General features: G+C 48.1%; 1 protein-coding gene across 5 annotated transcripts in view; it reads left to right on the forward strand.

Annotated features, from left to right (window-relative positions):
- RPTOR (regulatory associated protein of MTOR complex 1) overlaps positions 1-21,410 on the forward strand; it is a 263,751-nt gene that overhangs the window by 229,259 nt on the left and 13,082 nt on the right. For all 5 annotated transcript variants that reach the window (XM_080924542.1, XM_080924544.1, XM_080924545.1 and 2 more), the window contains 4 exons: positions 3,104-3,222; positions 8,025-8,128; positions 8,648-8,831; positions 10,803-10,913. In XM_080924542.1, the coding sequence (XP_080780668.1) occupies positions 3,104-3,222; positions 8,025-8,128; positions 8,648-8,831; positions 10,803-10,913 (518 nt within the window). The remainder of the gene's footprint in view (positions 1-3,103; positions 3,223-8,024; positions 8,129-8,647; positions 8,832-10,802; positions 10,914-21,410) is intronic.

Consider the following 21,410-nt stretch of genomic DNA (forward strand, 5'->3'; position numbering starts at 1 on the left):
AGCTGCACAGATAGGAAGCCAGAGCAGTGGGTCACTAGGACACCCTCAAAGGCTCCCCATCAGGCCAACAGTGCAGACTCGGGAGGAAAGGTGTCACTGGAAGCACCAGGACAGGGGCACAAGAAAGAACAAATACAGAGGATTTATACACATACCACCACCTACCACACCACCATAACCACCACCTACCACCACCACCCACCCACCACCACATCTGCCACCACCACCTACCACCTACCATTCCCTCAGCCTTGGGACCTGTGTTTCTAAAGACTGGCAGAAGGACTGACAGCCTCATGTCCTACAGTCCTTTTCACAGTAGACTCTGAGAGACTGCATTTCACCGTATGCTATTCAGAAAGCTGTAGCCACTGCTTTGAAAATCAATCCTAGAACATCATGGGTTTTTATTACTTCTAGTCTAGACATGAAAATAGATCTTTGGCCCTTCTAGGGCTTAGCAAGTAGCAAGTTGCAGACCCAGTTCCCAATGTCCTTACTTCAGTCCCCATGGATTCTGATCCATGTGTGAGGGTGGCAGGTTGTATTTTGGAGATGTTAAGACAGGGCAGTGCATTTGACAAGGAACCAGAGAGAATCACTTGTGGCAAACCAAGGCTATTGTGAAATCAAGAGCTAATTTGTAATCAACAGATTTGCTCTACACCAGAAAAAATTGTGCCCTCATCCCGTCACAGTCAGATGGTGATAAAGGTTGTGCTCTCTGCTAAGCAGGATCATACAAAACTCAAGATCTACAAAATCAACCCAGTAATTGAAACAGTTGCTGTAAACTAAATAGTAATATTTACAAGTGTCTCCCTTCCTCTGTGTCCTACACATTATTAGGCTTTCTGGCAGTGTTCTGTGGGGTTCCTGATTCTAAACAAATCCCCAGAGGATTCTGTATCTGTCACCCAGCTCATGAGGCCACAAGGATCTGGGACCCACCTGTGACTACCTACTCTGTTCAGTTTGGAGCTCCAGCTGTGTCTGCATGTTGGTCATTAAACTGCCAGGAGGGCTAAGCAGAGCCCTGTCAGTCATGCGCCAGCCCCTCCCTCCACCTGCTACGGCTGCTTTCTCCCACCCCTTCCCTAGTCGGTGACAGTTCCCCATAAGCATCATGATCCCTTACGGTTGGGAGTCACGTGGCAACTGAGCTTTGCAGGAAGCTGCTTCCGATGCGGTGCGTCACTCCCCTGGAGGACGCCTGAAAGCACCAGCACACAGTAGCCGTGTGAGCACTTGCTGTTGCTTGGAGAGGGGCTGCCAGCTCCATTCAAGGGGCCTGTCTCTCAGGTGACACCAAATGCAGAACGTGTGACATCTTTTCCTTCTTGACTGTGTCGGAGGGGACCTGTCTCTAGAGTGCACTCAAAGCCACATCCTCCTCTCAGAAAGGCACAGAGATACAGCTGCTGCTTGGCAACTTCATGAGAGATTCTGAGCTGATTGTACTCGTTTTCTTAGTCTTTAGTAGTAAATCTAGCCCAGTGTTTGGATCTGTAGAATTGAAGTTGAAATGTTGGCCCTCTGCTTCCTGCTTCCTTTGGATTTTCCCTGCCACTGGTAAACTCAAGCTAGAGTGGGCTCGTGTGTTGTTTCATTCCTCCACCACATCCAGGTTTACCGCAGGCCTAGGTCTTCTGGCACATATGGCTTCCTGGCTCCTGAACTCACTGAAGGCTTAGAACTGCTGAGTCCACACCTGTGAGTGTGCCCACGGCACTGCCTTAGGACATTGCGTCTCTGCAGTCCTGAGTTATCCCCTTATGGCTTAATGGTTAAGAGCTCTCAGTCTCTTGCAGAGTATGTGGGTGGGTTCAGCTCTCAGCACCCACACAGTAGGACAACCACATATAACTCCAGATCCAGGGAGCTGATGTCTCTTTTGATTTCTCTGGGTTCTCACATGCACATGATACACATACCCACCCTCAGACAGACAGACAGACAGACACACACACACACACACACACACACACACACACACACACATTTTTTTAATAATTAAATAATGATTTTTTAAATTTCTGTCTTAAGACTTAGCCCCTCAGTATTAGGCATAATGCTTTAGACAGCTCAAAAGAGAAACTATGTATTCAGGAGCTGAGAGGCAGCCCTCTTGGTGAGTGGGTATACATCACTGCCGTAGCTCATGTAGCTCATGCTTCACCCTACACAGCCCAGGATTAATGGAAGGGAAGTTGGATTCGCCTCCCACCTATAAATGAGCAGGTCAGCAATCAGAGAGTGGGCAAGAAGAGCTTAACAAGTCACACACACAAAATATGAGACAGAGCCGTGCAACCCACATAAACTGTACAGCTGGCCATGGTGTTGTCTAGAAACCTCGAACAGGAGAGGAAATATGCGTGGGAACTGGGTGATATTCTCCAGCCAATAAAGTGCAGACCAGTTTTTAGCCATTTTGTTTTAGAAAGCCCTATTCTCAAAAGATGAGACCTGCCAGGCTGGTGGTGTGCACCTTTAATCCCAGCACATGGGAGACGGAGGCAGATGGATTTCTGTAGATTCAAAGACAGCCTAATCTGTGTAGTGAGTTCCAAGCTAGCCTTGATACACAGTGAGGCCCTGTTTGGGGCGGGGGGGGGGGGGGGGGGGCAGACAGAATGAGACCTGTGTGATGAAGCTTGTTTACTACTAGAATTCTTTTTAATTAACCGTGTGTGTGTGTGTGTGTGTGTGTGTGTGTACATGTGTCAGTGAGTGTTTGTGTACATGTCACTCACTATGTGTCAGTGAGTATGTTTGAGTGTGTGTGTTTGTGTACATGTGTCAGTGAGTGTTTGTGTACATGTGTTTGTGTGTGTGTAGGTATGTTATGCATGTGGTGGTAAGAGGGAGTCAGTTCTCCCTTTCATGGTGTGGGTTCTGGGAATTGAATTCGGGTCATCAGGCTCGATGGCAAGAGCCATCACACTGAGCAACAAACTGGGAAGCTTCTTGTAACCCCAGCTCTCTAAAGTTCTCCTTCCTACCAGCATAGGGTGTTGAGAAAATAACTGCCTCAGAAGCCACCGGTCACACGCACAGGGAGCTACTAGCTACTAAAATATCTCCTGTTTCTCTCTTCTAGGAGTTTCTTTTAATAGTGTTTACACTCAAATCTGGAGAGTCTTACTGCATCTGGCCGCCGATCCCTATCCAGATGTTTCTGATTTAGCCATGAAAGTCCTCAACAGCATTGCTTACAAGGTATGTGCGTGAGAGGTTGTCACTGCAGAACCCACACGTGTGAGAGGTTGTCACTGCAGAGCCCACACGTGTGAGAGGTTGTCAGTGCAGAGCCCACACGTGTGAGAGGTTGTCAGTGCAGAGCCCACACGTGTGAGAGGTTGTCACTGCAGAGCCCACACGTGTGAGAGGTTGTCAGTGCAGAGCCCACACGTGTGAGAGGTTGTCACTGCAGAGCCCACACGTGTGAGAGGTTGTCAGTGCAGAGCCCACACGTGTGAGAGGTTGTCACTGAAGAGCCCACACGTGTGAGAGGTTGTCACTGCAGAGCCCACACGTGTGAGAGGTTGTCAGTGCAGATGTGCTCTGTGCATCTAGTCCAGCTCCTCCTTGGCTGATGAGGTGTCTCACTGACCGCATCTGCTATGTCTTCGGCTCCTGGTAGCGTCACACAGGATGGTAAAGCTCCTGCACCGGCTTTAACCAGCTCACCTTGCTGTTGCAGCAGCACTGTGCACACCACAGAGTGCATTCTGAGCTTCAGACTCTAGGCGAGGTCGCACTTACAGGTATCCTATGCATACACGTGTTACTTGCTGTTGTTACTGCCCAGGAGTCTTCCAGCTGAATGCCAAAGTGTTGAGTGTGGCCAGCCTGGGATAGCTCAGCTTGCTCTGTCCTCCCTCTGTGGACACTCCACCCAGTCCACTGGTACCAGGCACTAGCCCAGTGAAAAACTAAAGGTTTTATTGTTTAATAGAAAATTAAACAACTATTACAGTGTATATTTGTTAAACATATGGTTTGAGGCCAAAGGAAGGCAGGCAAGACAAAACAAAAACAGGAAACAAGGAAGAGAATAAAGCTCCCCTCCTGGTTCCAGAACAGCAGCAGGTCCCGAGAGAGCCACACCCACTGGCTGCTTGTTAGAAGCCAGTTTACTGTGTAGCACTACCCTAGTGTGCTGTGTCTCCCACCCAGTACAGTTCCAGGTTAGCTCTTTGTTCCATCTTCATTTGAGGGGTGTGTGTGTGTGTGTGTGTCCCCATGCCACAACACTTGTGGAGATCAGAGGACATGGGGAACTGAATTGCTTCTCCCTTTCCTTCATATGGGTCCCTCAAGCTTGGGTCTTTAAAAAAATATCTCTAGTGAGTTGTCCTAAAATTTCATGTGGGCACTAAGTCTGCTGTTAAAGTCTGTAGGCAGTCCTGTCTGTCATCACAGTTCCTGGCGCAAAGCACTCTGATGGCTTATTCCGCCCTGGGAGGCACAAGGCAGCCTTCTTTCTGTGCCATGCTTAACATGGGCTGCACCGCTTAGGGCTTGCACTGAGGACGTTCTCACCTGGTTGGCTCAGCGTCTGGAGTATATTGGTCATGGTGAGTCAGGACCCAGCTCTCTGAGCTTATCTTTCAGTGCATTGATGTATTTATTGATGTATTTGCCCTTACAGATGCTGTGCCTAAATTATTTAGCACTGTAATCCTGGTGCCTGATATTGAATTCATGACTGAGTTCAGTGCTGCAAACACAGCCTTGGGTATTAAACAGTATATTTTTAAGAGCTTCAAATGCACAGATCAGTGGGGCTGCTGCTTTGGCCTCCTAGGCCTGGGCTTTGAGTTTGAGTTTCGCGAATACAGCTCTGAGCTGAGAGGGCCCAGCTGTAAAGGAGTGTGCCTCCTGACTGCTACCTGCCATGGTAGCTACAGCTCCTGGAGAGCAGCCCAGCACTCTTGGGGCAGCGCTCCATGAGGAAGCCTGGACCTCCCGCAACAGGGCCTTCAGCTGCTGTCTATTCTGCTACAGTGGCAAATCCCAGTGTACACATGCCTGTGTGTATGTGTGTGTGTGTGTGTGTGTGTGTGTGTGTGTGTGTGTGTTTAGAATAAGCACTATTGACAAATTCAGGAACATAAACATTATGGAAATTTTTTTGCGTGTGTCATCATTTTAATTTTAAAAGATGCCTTATTTTTTCCTCTAGGAACTAAAGAGATTATATTTCACTTTATAAAAGAAATGAACCTATTTTGCATTATTTAACTCTGAAGCCAAATTTTTGTTCATCAGAGTAAAAACGGCCTTATTACTATGGAATGCCCCCTAGAATTCTGCATCCAAATATGTAAATTGCTACCAGCTATGTCTAAAAGAGCCCACACTGCTTGACAGTGACAGCCTGATTTGTTCATACTTCCCTTCTCCTTCTGAAAGTGGAGAGAACTGCTCCATGGAGCCCTCTGTGGCACCATCAGCTCTGTCCTCTGCCTGGAGGATGGTGGAGACCGAGGTACAGCTCTAAGCATGGGTGCTCAGAAATATAAATGCATGTAAACTCACTGAAGGGCAGTAACAGTCTCTGAATTCCACAGGAGCCACACCTTCCCAATAGGACATGTGCAGACCAGGCACTCTGCAAATTAGACAGTAATCCTTAGTCAGGGCAAAGGATTCACAGCCTTTTCAGGGTTCCAGGGGCATAGCAAATGTTCCACTGAAGGAAAGTTCCACTGTGCCGGGGATGTAGCTGTTAGTAGAGTGCTTACCTAGCATTCACAAAACCACAGGCCCATCCCCAAAATCACATAAAACTAAGAATGGTTGTGAAAATCTAATCCCAACACTCAGGAAGTAGAAGATGGAGGGTCGGAAGGTTAGGTTATTCTCAGCTAGCTAGTGAGTTTAAGGCCAGCCTAAAATGCAAAAAATATAAGAAATAAATAGCTCAAATAAAACTACAAACGTTGTTCTGTTAAACATGTTACAGCTTAGCCTCTCAAGAGCGGGTGTAAGCAGGAGAATCATGAGTGTGAGGCCAGCCTCGGGGCTTAGTAAGACTCTCTCTGTCCCCCTTTCCCAATACTTGAACACTACTCCCTCACCAAACAGCCTTGTTCAGGAGTAACAATCCCAGACCAGTGAGGCTGGGTGGGGACATTCACTACCAAGTTTCTGAGTTCCCTCCTATGTTTGACTCTGACTTGTAAAGAAGTCTGAATGTGCTTATGACATTCCTGTTGAAAAATTGTGAGAGCACTGAGCTCCAAGCAAGAATGGCTTCCAGTGTGCCCAGACTAGGAACTCTCTGTCTCCACCCTCAGCCTCTAGTTAGCTTTCTAAGAGTTTCTGATCTGGAATTCAACCTGGCAAATGACATTTGTCTCTGAAAAGCTGCTTGGCTCTGTGAGCTCAGCCTCTACCTCTCTTCGCCTCAGCTCGTTCTCTGAGCCTATGGGAGTGGGCTCTCAGCCCTTCAGACTTGCATGCCAGATGACAGTCACAGGGCAGTCACCGGCAGTCAGTTGGGAAGAGTGTCCTATCTCACAGTGTGCCATCCTTCTTGGTCTGTGTCCAAGCCCAAACTCTAGTAGAAGGATGCATTCTGCTAAGTTTGCTGGGCAGGTGCTCACTTCATGACAGAGTTCCTGATGGAAGGACTGCCCCCCGCCAGACTCCTCTGGCCCTACATTCTCAGTCCTCCCAGACACATCCACAGGGGTGCTCTGCTCACTCTTCATCTGGCCCCATACTTGCCAGTGCTGAGGAAGCATGAGACTTGAGCCTGCCACCAGCAGTCACCAGCACCCAGCCCTGGCAAGCTCATCTCTACAGAATTCTAAACATGACAAAATGATTCTTGTTGCAGCAGCCATGGGTAGCAAATACTTGCATTGTCTAGCAGGCTGCCAAGCTGGAAGCCATGGGTCCTGTCTTCATTTCTGTCTCCTGGCCAGGCAGAGTCCCATGAGTCCTTCAGAAACCCACCTTCTAAAGCTTCTGTCTCCCATCACCTCCTGCTGATGCTCTAGAGCTTTTGAGAAGGCAAAATCTACACTTAAATTCTTTTCCCTTGCAGACTTGAGGGATCATGTGGCTGTCGGGCTAAGGGCAGGGAAGGGATGCCACCTTGACACAGGAGTGTTGTTGACAGACACACCGTCAGCGCTGGCCTGAATGCTGCACTTTGGACTGACAGGAAACTACTACATAAGAGCTCAGACCCTGCAGATGTTTGTGAAAGATGTGCTGAGACATGGAGGTTCAGAGCAGGCCAGGTCACCTAGGACACGGAGTGACACCGGCTACCTGGTCAGCAGGCCAGACCTGACCGCCAGCCTGCCTCACCCCGGTCTGCCAGTTTGCCCTTTTCCCTAGTCATCACCTGCCCTAGAAATGAATGTGTGCATCCTCCTAGTGTGTGAGCATGAAGGAAAGAGTGTGTGTGCGCGTGTATGCATGTGTGCATGTGTGTGACAAGAATGACGTTCTTTATCTGGTTCTTGGGGTGGAGCTCAGGACCTGTCACATGCTAATTCTGTTCTCAGTCACCAAGCCACACCTGACCAGTGATTAGGGCTTCAAGACAGTTAGCCCCTGTCAGGAGTGGTTTGTCCTGGGGAAACTGAGGCTCCCTTACTCTGCCTCTCCTGCCCCCAAATACAGGACATTTGTGACTGACCAGCAGCCACAGTTCTGGACTGTCTGGTGATGTCCAGTCACACAACTATGCTTCCTGACCCCTCAGTACACCTGCCTAAGCCACAGCTGCCTCCTTGGGGACAGAGCCAGTCTGGGACCCTGAAAGGGCCACTGATGGCTCTCAGATGAGAGGCAGGCAGTACTGAAGACTGACCCCAGGTGGCCTGAAAGCAGGGAAGAGCCTTAAGCACCTCACGTTTCAGCTGCTAGATTACCGCCTAGCCTGAGCCTCACAGGCTGTGGTTAATGAAAGAGCAGCCCCTTGTCCTCTGTCACCTTTAGGAGTGTCTCACTGAGGACTTCTGACCTCTCTTGTCATTCCCCCTTTGCTCTCTTAGGCCACAGTGAACGCCCGGCCCCAGCGAATCCTTGACACATCCTCTCTTACACAGTCGGCCCCAGCCAGCCCAACCAACAAGGGAATGCACATCCACCAGGTCGGGTAAGTAGCCTGCCAAGCCCCTTCCATTCTGTGGTAGGGTCCCAGATGCCACCTCCCTACCAGGGCCTTGCTTTCCTCTCCCTCCCTTCTCTTATCACTTCCTTCTCTCCCTATGTCCTTTCTCACTAAACACACAAGTACATGCTGACTTCTGTGCGCTCGGGGCCCTTTTCTAGACTTCTTCCCCATCCCAAGAACACTTCATTTGCACATAGCACATCAGGAAAAGTTGAATGAAGCCTGATTTCTATGACCTTTGGGATTCTTCAGAGGCATGGGTTCTCTATGTAGGTGAACAACAGGACGGGCTAGACGGCTCTGCTCAGGAAGCAATGTGACTAGCCCAAGTGTGACTGGACACACCAGCTCTAGAGTGTGTTATTTTGTCCTCACTCAGCCTTGGCAAGTGGCATGCCAGGCAGTTAGACTCATTGTAACATCTCTGAGAGAGAGGGCCTGGAGCCTCACTTCATAGTCTTCCTCAGTAAAGCTTGCTCTCTGTTCTTCTCCCATCCACAGAGGCTCCCCACCAGCATCTAGCACCAGCAGCTGCAGCCTGACCAATGATGTGGCCAAGCCTACCGTCAGCCGTGACCTGCCCTCTGGCCGCCCAGTTACCGCCGGCCCCACGGGTGCACAATACACCCCTCACTCCCACCAGTTCCCTCGGACACGAAAGATGTTTGACAAAGGCCCTGATCAGGTACAAAGGCATGAGCTGTGTTGTAGCCCCTCGTGCCCTGTAAGCACTCAGAACAGGGTGCTGAGGACTTTGCTTTCCTGACATCCAGTGTGATACCTTAGTTTGGGATCATTCAGTTCCCATGACTCAGGGTTAGCCTCAAGACCCTTAGAGACACGGTGGAACCCAGGTCCAACGCCTCTCTTATCTGCAGGTCTGGTCTTCCTGCAGCACCTCCTCCCTAGGCTAGTTCATCTCAGCCACTCTGAGTCCCAGTCAGCACGTGGAGTTAACTCTTCCCCTTCTTAGGTAAATAGCATTCAGTATCCACTTGATGTAGCTGCTGCTCTTCGGGGTTCATTCTGAATGGCTTGTTTGGTTTTCCTATAAACATTTGATTACTCTATACAAGCAGGCATACTCTCTGCTTTTAACTATGCTGTAAAAACAGTTCAAGAGAGAGGAATGTGCTGCTGCCCAGGATCTGAGGGGCATAGAGATGGGTGCATCCTGTCAGCCAGTGCACAGTAGAGAGGGTGTTGTTATAAATATTAAAATGAAGGCTTAACCTTTTATCTCCCACTCTGCTGGCTCCCACACCGGGCCATCTGGCACTGCTGGGATCTCTAACTTGGCGGCCTTACACAGCCTCTATGAACTCTGGTGCGGTTCACTCCACTGCCCCTGTTGTTTCTGCCCAGTGTGGATACAACCACCCCAGCGTGTTGTTTTCACTCACTTCCCCTTGGTGTGTTGTTACCAAGCCTTAGACACACACATCCCAACTCTGTGGTGAGCTTTATGTGCTCCGCTACTACACCCTTTGAACTCATTTAAGTAGTCACATCAAAGAATACGACAAACTACTGTGATCCAATAGGTATCATATAATTTGCCAACCTAAATAAGTCAAAAGCTCTTGTACAATTCTATCCCTTATAAAACATTCATTGCAGCTTTATTTATGAAGAGATGCTCAGAGAGACATAAACATCTGCCTCCATCTTCGTTCCTCCTGGAATCTCCTTTCTCTTCCTCCTTTTCTGTTTTCCTAGCCTTTTCCCCGCCTACCTCTCCACTGTCCAGTAATGTATCACCTTCACAGCAGCCCACAGAGGGGATGCTCAGGTTGTCATGGCTCATTTATCATCTAGGGAGGAAGAAGGAGCCACAGCTGAGAGCTGTGCACATAGAATGTGGGGCAGGAAGACACTGGTGTTCTTTCTGTACTGCAAGTGAGACTGAGTCAAAAGAAGAGCAGGCACGGCTCTCTTGTAGGTTAACTGTGGAGCAGGATCACAATGTTAGTGGTTAGCAGTTCCATGTGGCAGCCATTGTTCTCCATGCTCACACCCCTACCCCTGCCTCGGCAGCCAATGGGTTCCGAGTACAGTCAGCATCCTGGTTAACCCCTGACATAGCTGGGAGCAAGGGCAGAGGACTTTGGTCTAGGGGAACAGTGCATCTATGGAGGGGGCTCTATGCCACCTTCCCTTTATCAGAATTCTTAAATGGAACCAAAGCCACTGCTTCCAGGAGGACAGTGAGCCCATCTCCCTCCATGACATGGCACACAGGCCGGCCTGCCCATGTGGTTCAGGTAGTAGGAGTCAGCCAAGCTGGGCTGGCCATGGAGGGCAACAAGGCAAATGTGGATCTTGCTGTTTATTTTTGTGCTGCTGGGAATGAGATCCAAGGTCCTCGGGAATGATAGGCAAGCACTCATCCACTGAACACACCCAGTCCCTTGACCATGTTTCTCACAGTCACCACCTAGCCCTGCCCATCTGTCACAGGGTTGGTCACTGTCACCTTTGTCAAGTATAAGAAGTAGAGGATGCCAGGCTCACAGTCATGAGCATACAATCCCAGCACTCAGGGCCCTGAGGCAGGAAGAGCAGGACTCCAAGCCAGACTGAGCTACGTAGTGAGTCAGTACAGGAACAGTAAGCCTATGGAGTTTGCTCCTGATCCTGCTCTCACACCCTCCAGACCACAGACGACGCAGACGATGCTGCCGGACACAAGAGCTTCATCTGTGCCACTATGCAGACGGGGTTCTGTGACTGGAGTGCGCGCTACTTTGCCCAGCCGGTCATGAAGGTGAGTCCTGCAGCTCCACAGCCCCAGTGGCCCCACCAGAAGCTGCAATCCTCCTGCTGCTTTTCATTGCCATGTGTTCTTGCTGCTGCTTTTTGTTCTTGTTCCTCAAACTTCCTAGTGACAGTAAGCCCCAACCTGTCCCTTTCTTTGGCTTGCTGAGCCCCGTTAGCCCAGCTAGAAGCTGTGACCTGAGCAAGTGGGCCAGGATTTATGGGACTGGGGCTGTTCTCAGTAGCAGTCAGCCTCCCCTGTCATACTTTGCTTACTGCTGGAGGGTGACACCGAACTGCTGTCATGGTGCGAGCGCCAACACCTAGGACAGAAGAGCCCAAGTGGCCAGCTCTGCCTTCCTCCTGATTTCTCAAAGAAATAACAGGCAAACCCTGCTGTCTAGAACCTGCCAGCACTCTGTGGTTCCCTTGTTCTCACTGGCAGGATCTAACTCTATATCAGAGTTAGAATGAGCTCAGGCCTGTCCTCGGGTCACGCTTGGTGACTGAGCACTCTAGGACAATGGGGATCTGCAAAGCTGTCTTCTGATTCTTACTCTGCCTTAGCTGTGTGGTCACGGTATGTCAAGACTACAGATTCGTGCCCGAGCTAATGGCCCCAAACATGCAGCCATTACTGCACTTGGTCAGCTTGTCTCTGTCTCTGCGACCGCTGCAGAAACTGGCTTTTAGGTTTGTATGTAAGTCTGAAACATGTTCTTAGACCATCTTCCCCTTCCTGCATATTGACTGAAAATGAAAGCCATAGATTATTCTTAATTGTAAGTCTAGCTAGATGCCCAAGTAGGTTCTCTCTCTGAGAAGTATTTGGATTTTACCAGTCTCTGCTTCCCTCTTCCTATGGTGAGACTGGTAAAGCACAGACTATTTTCAGCATCTTTGGCAAGTGATAAAGTTCTGAGTTCTTAAGGGCCTTTGCTGATGGAGGCGAGGTGAATACTCACTTCCATCTTTCATACGAAGGCTCAGTTGTTAAGACAGTTGGCTGCTCTCCCAGAGGACCTGAGTTTGCTTCTCAGCCTTTAAGTGCTGGCTTACAACCATCTGTAACGCTGTCTCGTGCCCTCTTCTGGCCTCCATGGGAACCAGGCACAGGTGTGGTACTCAGACTTACTTGCAGGCAAAATACGTTCACCAGAAAAAAAGGACCTGAAAATATTTAAAATATTTAAATAAGCCTTAAAGTATAAAATGGCCAAACTTTTTACAAACTAATCATTGCTTTGTTAAGATACAAAACAATTCCAATAAAAAAATTTTGGGGAGAAAGATACAGAACAATTGAAAATAATCAAATATAGACAGTCTCTATGAGCTCTTATAAAAGAAAAACTGAGATGTACTGAGTGTCCAACAGAGACTAGCTAGCTAGAGATTCTGAAACGAGGACAGCCTGGTCTACAGAGAAAGCTCCAGGATGGCCATGGCCACACGGGATCTGAAATGGGGTTGGGAGTACACCCCAATGATGAAGACTTGTCCTCCCATGCCCGCAGCTCTGAGTTCCATACGAGCAAATCATTACAAAACAAAATAATAAAATCTTATGGTGGGGCTGAGGGTGTGGCTCGGTGACGGACAGTTTGCCTATTGTACTAGAGGACCCACTTTCTATCCCAGGACCACCAAAAATGGATAATAACAAATATAATTACTTTTATATTTAAATATCATAATAGTTAAGAATAAACAAAAAATAGTGAAGAAAGGGAATGAAACACTTAATCATATACTATTGAAACTATTAAGTATTTTTAACAAATCTGAAAGTTAATTACTATCAGTCAGATTTGGTAATAATCCCATAATCCCAGCACTCAGGAGGTCAAGACAGGAGGATTGTTACTTCAGGGTCATCCTGCATCATATTTGAGATTTGATCTCAAAACAAAACAGATTTTTTTAAGTGATAGCATAAGAAAATGCTCCTGGTGGAAGCTTTCAGTCAGAGACCAAGAGCTGAACCTCTCCCTACATGCTCACTGGACATCCTAGAAAAGAGCTCTGGGACCTCAGACAGATTTCGGGCACCTGCTCTCTTGATAACCAAGCAATGAGGGTAGCAATGTAAAGAAATCAGCTTGCAGATCTTCCAGGTGTCGGGGGTCCAAGTGTAGGAACAAGACAAGGCCCATGGCCGCCCAGTAGCCATGTTGTCATCATAAGAGGACACAACATGCCCCTCTGGTCCCTGGGACAGCAGTTAGGACAGAAAGGAAAGTATATGGTCTGAGCCTGTGCAGTGAGCCAGAGCTGCCCAGACAGCAGAGAACTTAGGGTGGGGGCAGACACTGGACAGAGCCTGTGGGCCAGCAGTTTACCGGCAGTGCGGTTTCCCAGGATGGCTGTGCTTATGGCCAGTGAAACTAAAATATATAGAATATAGAAACAGACCATCTGTATATCTGCTTCCCTCTCACTACGGTGGCAGCAACTGGCAGTAATGGTGACTCCCTGGGACACTAACAAGAAGCTTTCCTTGAGGGCCTTGACAGTCACTTGATTTCTGTCATCCTTGTAAGGGCACAACAGGAGACTCAGAATGCATGGCCCTTACAACTGAACCCATGTGTTCCCAAAGCACTGTCCTAGAGTGAGCTGAGCACATCTTCCCTGAGGACCAGGCACTGGGTGAATGTCCTCAGATCCTCAGACACCGGTGACACTGGCTGGGCCTGACCCTTAGGAAAAGTGTGCTGTGCTGGTGTAGACCGATGCCTCTGTACTGTCCTGAAGTACATGGGACATGTGTGAGAGTTGCCACCACAGGAGTCGGGGGCAGGGACACTGCAAAGGCAGTGTCCAGGAAGAACTCCTAGGACAGTGGTTCTCAACCCCTGGAGACTGAATGGCCTTTCACAGGAGTGATATGTCATATCAGATACATATATTGTGACTCATGACAGCAGCAAGCTTAAAGCTATGAAGTAGCAACAAAAGTAAGGTTATGGTTGGGGCCACCACATGAGGAACTGTTGAAGGGGACAGCATTGGAAGGGTGAGAAGCAGTGTCCAGGCCCTGCTCTCCATACAAAGCAGCAAGGAGCCTTTGGCAAATAAGCAGATGCTTGTTTTCCTGGTACGCTGATGAGCTTGTCTCAGCACCGTGGGGCTGCAGCCTACAGTGACACCACTGTGCCCACTAGTGTTTCCTGTGACGTTCCTGCTGGCCTGCTTACAGGAGAACTAAAGTGCTGAGGCTAGACCTCAAGGAGTAGAGAGTGTCGGAAGTGTGTAAGAAACTAAACCAGATGCAGATGGGAGGTGTCCTCGGTATATCAGGGACCTGAGGGAAGAAAAGTTAACTTTGGTTCACAGTTCAGGATCCCAGGCGTGAAATGGTGACACACACATCGAGGGTGGGTCTTCCCACCTCAGCTAACTCAATCCAGATAATCCTTTAGACTCATGCCCCCAGCTTCGTTTCCATGGTGATTTTGAATCCTATCAAGTTGACAGGATTAGCCGTCACATGTGACAGCGGTGAGCACCTAGTAGTTAGGACTGAGTGCACAGAACTCAAGACCAGAGTCTGTGCAGGACAGGAGCCGTGCAAGAGCTCTCTTCCTGTGCTAGAGCCCACAGCTCAGCGTCACTGATGACAGCCTGCTGTGTGCTTAGAGGGAAAGTAGGTGAATTCAGTGTTGAATGGGAATAACTCCTTCTCTTAGTTGGCAAATTTCAGACATGGGTTATATCCAGAACTTGCCTTATGAAGGACAGGAGAATGCAGACATCCTCAGGTGCTGTTAGTAGTGGGGATATGCCGCTACCCCAGAGGATGACTTGGCAACGCCGTCAGACTGTCTGTTTCTAAAACAAGTGGTCCTTCTGAGGGGCACATTCCTACAGTCACTAAGTGCATGTGTGTTCTAGTCCAAAGGTGTGTCTGAAACACTGTTTATAATAGCCAAGAATTGCAAACCAAACAGAACAGTAATTAAGAACATTTATTTAAAATGCCACATCCGTAGACTGGGTGAATACCATACAGCCATTAAATGACTTGTGTCTGTATGTGAGGATATGGTAGGAATGTAACAGACCACAGAATGCTCACCCAGATTCGGGTCTGGAGACGGTTCATCAATCCAAATAGCCAGGAGCTTGGAGAAGACTGAGGCAGGTCTTATACAAGATATTTCTGGGTTTGGATTTTTTTTTTTAAGAAAGAATAGTTACTTGTTTTATAATTTAAAACTATTAAAATATTATTTTAATTAGAAAAAAAAAGCTTTTAAGAGTTTGTAAACTTCCTGAACACCATGAACAGAACGTACCAGCATGTCAGAGCTCAACCCAGGCCTACAGGTACTACAGCTCTAGCCTTTGGATAAATCTGCATGTCCATGAATCTAACTCAGAGCACATTATTAAGAAGACAGAAAATAGGAATCATGAGGCTAAAGGAACTTACCATAAAACACACAGTTTTATCTTGATTTTGCTACATTTGCTGAGGGTGCTGCGGGGCCGCTCTGTCACTTCACGTGTGAGTGCTGAGTCTGTATAGAATCGGGAAGCTCTAGGTCGAGTCTACTCTCCTGCTGTGGTAAAGTCACCTCACTCCAGAAGTCAGCGTGACACGCCCTTCAGAGGTAGGGCTGAAAGGGACTGAGCCTCCTGAAAGAATGGGGAGGCACCTCTGTCAGACAGGGTTGGACTCATCAAGGAGAACTCCTTTACCCATGGGTCTCCAGAGACTAAGTGGACAGTACCCACCCCTCAGGGCCTCTCTGTACAGGCTGCTCTGCCCTGTCTGTGTATACGTATGTATGTAACGCTGTCCTAGGAGAAAGACATAGGAGAAAGACCAGCATCAGAGATATGAGCCTGGCAGAGAGGAGCAACATCTGTGATGGAGACACCAGCATACACACCCATTCTCAAAGGACACAGCTCCCAAGCCCCTCATGGAAAAGGAGCAGGTACTGCTATCTCCAGACACTGGAAGAACCTCCCAACTCAGAAGTGAAAGACAATACCTCATTTCCAGAGCCAGAAAAGTCATCGATTCAGACTCTTCATAAGGGAGAAAGAACAATCACAATACAGTCCACCCTTAGAGCCTGAGACACAGGCCCTGCTCACAGCTCTGCAGCAGAGAGAACTTCCTGATCACCAGCAGGAGGCCCAGCAGCTGACCTCTGACAGAGAAGGAAGAACACAGAAAGAAGCCCTGAGGTACCACAGGAGGGCACAGAGTGAGCCAGCTCAACCCCACACATCAGCCAGGGGAGACCAAGCTGTTTACCTTGCTCTCTGCCATTCTGCACATGAAGTGTGGGATTTATTTTAAAACTATTTTTAAAAACTTGTCAGGCAGGCACTGTCAAGAGACAGAGCCAGTCATAACGGGACTCTAATCTCAGGCAGCCCAGATGCTGGAGCTAAACAGAAACAAAGTATGAATAACTGAGTAGACAAAAACTACACAACAGGACACGTGGCTCACAGTGTAGATCCCAGCAGTTGGGAGGCAGACAGAGGAGGACTGTCATGACTTTGAGGCCGGCCTTGGCCATGTGATGAATTCCAAGATGCCCTGGCTACAGAGTAAGACCTTTATCATAAAAGTAAATAAATAAATAATTTTTTTAATTAAAAAAATAATTTAAAACAGAGGTTAATGGGAAAAAGTGGAGTGTGCATAAAGAGGAATTTCATCCAAAACTTGGAAAACAAGATAGTAAGAAAGGGCCTAGTGAAATGACTAGGCATGTTAGCTTGCCACTAACCCTGACAGCCTGTCGTTGAGCCCCAGGACCACATGGTAGAAAGAGAACTGACTCTCACAAGATGGCTTCCAGCCTCCATATGAGTTCAGCCTGATGCATGCATATGCACCTGCACACATACACACCCATACACATAAAATAGGTTTTTAAAAAATTTTAGGAGGCTGGAGAGATGGCTCGGCAGTTAAGAGCACTGACTGCTCTTCCAGAGGTCCTGAGTTCAATTCCCAGCAACTACATGGTGGCTCATAGCCATCTGTAATGGGGTCCGATGCCCTCTTCTGGTGTGTCTGAAAACAGCTACAGTGTGCTCATAATTTTTATACACACACACACACACACACACACACACACACACACTTTAATTAGAAAGTGTGGTGGAGTACACCTTAAATCCCAGCATAGGGAGGCAGAGGCAAGTAGATCTCTATAAATTCAAAGCCAGCCCGACTACTAAGGCCCTTGCTCAAAAGACAACAAGACCATGTGTCAGTGGGTCAAAAGACTTGCTGTTAGGTGGTGATGGTGTTCCTGAAATAGATCTGTAGACTCCCAGCTATTTCTCTTTGAAAATTGACGTTTGACGCTGGGTCCCTGCGGAAATGTGAGGAACAAGACAAGACATGAAAGAATAAAAATGGAGGCGGTTTACACCTCTGATTTCAAACTTACGTGTTGATGCTAATTAAGTCTGTGTGATCTGGACATGAGGGCAGATGGGTAGCAAAGAGTGCCTGCCATCCCCACTGTGACCGTAAACAGAGCTCAGAGGGAGGGCCTTTAGCCAATGAGCTACCACAGTTCCCCTGACTACAGTCCTCTTGGCTGTCAAAGGGAAAACCCTTCGCCTCATCTAGTCACTCACAAAACTTTGAAGTTTAAAACATCACCCGATCAAACAAGGCTGTTAGTCTCACCAGTTGTCACCATTTGAATGTGCTGGCATAAAGTGTCCCCATAGACTCCAGCCCTGGGAGCCTTGGTTTCCAGCGAGTGGCACTAATTTGGGAGTTGGTAAAGCCTTGTGAGTTTTGGAGGCACACCCTGGGAAGATGCACCATCTCCAGCCTCTTCCTCTATCTTGATATGAAAGGCTCTGCTCTACCACATGCTGCCCCCCACACTGGCCTGTTTGCCACAGCTTAGGAGCAATGAAGGCAGGTGACCATGGGCCAAAACCTCTGGCACTGTGGGCCAAAATGAACCATTCATGTGTAGCCCAGGCTGGCCTGCAACTCAATATGTAGCTCAGGCTGCCCTCAAATTTGTAGCTTTCATCAGCCTCAGACTCCAGCCATGACCAGCTTTCCTGGTCTCACTTTTCACATTATATATATCAGGGTTTGGTCTCAGCAGCTGAAGTCCGACTAACACAATTATCATTTCAGACAAAGCTTTAAAGAAGGACTCAGTGTGGCACGGAAATATAGGTGTGGACTTCAGTATGCTGTGTGAAGGCAGCACCAGTCAGATACCAAAACCATGCATTGTAAGAGAACAAACTGCTATCCAGGGGACCCCAAATCCTGCACCCAGTATTAAGGAGGCAAAAGCACATTCAAATACTGCTGAGCACATGGAGCACCCCATCCACAAGTAACTCAGCGTAAAGTCCTAAGTGAGAACAGGAGGACGAAGGAAGACAGACCACACAGCTGTTCGTATCTGCAGAGAACGTGTCTGAGCCCCACATTCACTCCTGACAAGCTCAGCAAACTAGGGATGGAAACAAGCCTCCTTTCCCTTGTGAAGGAAGCCTCCAGGGTGAGTTGAGTTGAGTAGGCTTGCTGGACACAGGCGCACTACAGGGCCAGCTGCATCCATAAAGAGCAGCTAGAATTTGAAGTGTGACATCAATAGAAATGCCTTGGTATAGATAAAAAATTTTTATCTGAAAATTATGATACTGTAAAATAAATGGGAAAGGCCATGTTCATAGGTGGGACTGCTTTTTGGTATGCAGGTGCTGGGTCTCCCTAATGGCCACTTAGAGCAGTTCAACCACCATCCAAGTCCCAGGAAAACTGTTTTGGCAAAAACTGACCAGCATCACAGTTCACCATCAAAGGAAGTCAGGACAGAAACTCAAGCAGCATTGGAACCTGGAGATAGGAGCTGCTGCAGAGGCCATGGGGGTGTGCTGCGTGCTGACTTGCTCCTTAGACTTGCTCACTCAGCCTGCTTTCTTATAGAATACAAGACCACAGTGTGCTGGGCCCTTCCTATCAGTCACTAATTAAGAGAATGACCTACAGGCTTGCCTACAGGTCTTATGGAGTTATTTTCTCAATTGGGGTGTCCCCTTCTCAGATGACTCTAGCTTCTGTCAAGTTGACATAACTAGCCAGCACACCCTTGTTGTATGAGTAAAGGCACTTGCTACCAAGCCAGATGACTTGAGTTCAGTCCTACGTAGTGAGAAGAGAGAACCAGCTCTTGCAAGGTGCCCTCAGACTTCCACATATGCACCATGGCATGTGAACCCACATATATACACATACTAAAATTAAAAAATAAATGTTTAAAAAAAATAAGAATTGGGGGACTGGAGAGATGGCTCAGTGGTTAAGAGCACTGACTGCCCTTCCAGAGGTCCTGAGTTCAATTCCCAGCAACCACATGGTGGCTCACAACCATCTGTAATGGGATCTGATGCCCTCTTCTGGTGTGTCTGAGGATAGCAACAGTGTTCTCACATACATAAAATAAACTTTTTTTTAATGGAGAATTGCCTTAGGACAATGAGGTTAGTCAGGTATGCCAGTGCAAGTGCTTGATCCCAGCACCATGGAAATGGAGATAGTGGACCTCTGGGAGTTTGATGCCAGCCTGATTTACAGAGCAAGTTCCAGTTGGAGTTACACGGAGACTGTCTAAAGACATGAAACTATTCAGGCCTAGTGATACATGCCTGAGACTGCAGAGTTTCGGGGCACCCTGGACCACACAGTGAGACCTTGTCTCAGACAAAAACAGAAGGAAAACAAAACACAATTTTTCAGTTACAATTAGTAAAAGCAACTGAGAAAAATTATGTATTCTACATGTGAAACTTTCAAAATTGATGAGATGAAAAGCAACAATCCACACAGGTAAAAAATATTTGCACACATGCTTCGTAAGAAAAATGTATCTGGCAGATGAGCACACAAGATGTTCAGCAGCATTCGTCAGGCCTGTGAGAGGCCGTCACCCATGTTCCAAGTGATGCGATCTGAAAGCTGTCGGGTCCCAGTGCTAGCAAAGAAAGGGGCCTCTGAACACTCAAGCTACTGTTGCGGTGCAGGGTCTCACCTGTGGTCTCACATGTGCTTGTGCTCTATAAGGGTAGATGAGATGTGGCCCCGGTGGTCTTGCTCCTGATATCTACTCAGAGAGGCCTATACACGGAAGTCTGTGTTCACAGTATTGAGAAATATCATAATCATACTGTGTTGAGTAGAAGGTTTTGTATAGTCTGTGGGTAAGTATCTCAGAACAGGCAAAAGCACAGGGTCAGAAAAGAGGTCGGTATTTGCCAGAGCCTGAGGCTAAGGGACAGACTTGACAAGGAGAGGGGGCATGCAAGCATGTTGGGGACACAGACTGCTCTGTCCAAATTGCTGACAGTTATATGACTAAACATTTGCTTAATCCCAAAACCATACCTAACGAGGGTGAACTGGCTGTATGTCAGTCAAATCAACCTGGCTGTAGAGAGAGGCCACTTTCTCCACTAGTGCTCGTCATCTCTAATGAGCATGCGAAGGGCACAAATGCCCTTGTTTGTACACACTGTAGGCCTGAGCTCTGATTAGTGATGTGGAGACCATGGCCCTCCTGGCTGCCCTGAAGAAAGGATGGAGATGCTGGTAAAGGATGGGGTAATGATAGTAATGGTCCATGAGAAGAAGAGCAGAGGGCCTGTCCTCAGTCCACAGAGGGCCAAAGTTAGCACCTTTCCTTGGACTCCTCCCCACTTTGCCTTTGCTCAAGCCTTTTTTCAATCTTGATAGTCACGTTCCTTGACATACCTTGATACTTATTAGTCCCCAGGGCAGCAAACCTAAGACATAGCCCCAAGGTCTAGACTCCATACAAGACCTGCTTATATTGTCATATTTCCCTGTTCCAAGAGCCTCAAGGTCTCTGTGACCTGAAAAGGGCTGGGCCTCAGTTTTCAGCTCCCTCCCTGCAACCTACCTCCACCAGAGGCTTCAGCTGTAATTGGTCTTTCTGAAAAGCCAAGAGGTCAACAATTGGCATGTCATATCCTAATCATGTGACACTTGTTAAATAGCCTGTAGGAGCTGTGCTCAGGGAGGACCTCAGAAACCAAGCCTGGATGCTTGCTTTCTACCAGATATAAATGGGTGGAAAGAGAAAGGGGGGAGGGGTGGTAATTCACAGACACAAGAAGCAGGAGTGGTCTGTTGGCCAATCCCCTCTAGTCCCTTCATTCTGAGAGCTGGTAACCCCCTGTGGTACCATGTCTGCCTTCTCACAGTGAACTCCCTGCTTTATCTCAGTGGGCCTTCTCCTGCACTTTCTGCTGCCTGCTCATCTTGTGAACCTGGTTCCAGTACTGCCTATCACAAGAATAGCAGGTCTGCAAGAGAATACTCACTTCTACATGCTGGGTAAAAGACACAACCCCACCCCCACCTCTCACTCCCGAGAGACAGAGTCCAGAGCCAGGGTTCTGTCACCAGTGACAGCTCAAGTGCCAGACTGTCTGACACTCTCCAGGTTTCCATATGCCTGTGCCT

This window comes from Micromys minutus (genome assembly GCF_963924665.1).
Source record: "Micromys minutus genome assembly, chromosome: 10".
NCBI lineage: Eukaryota > Metazoa > Chordata > Mammalia > Rodentia > Muridae > Micromys > Micromys minutus.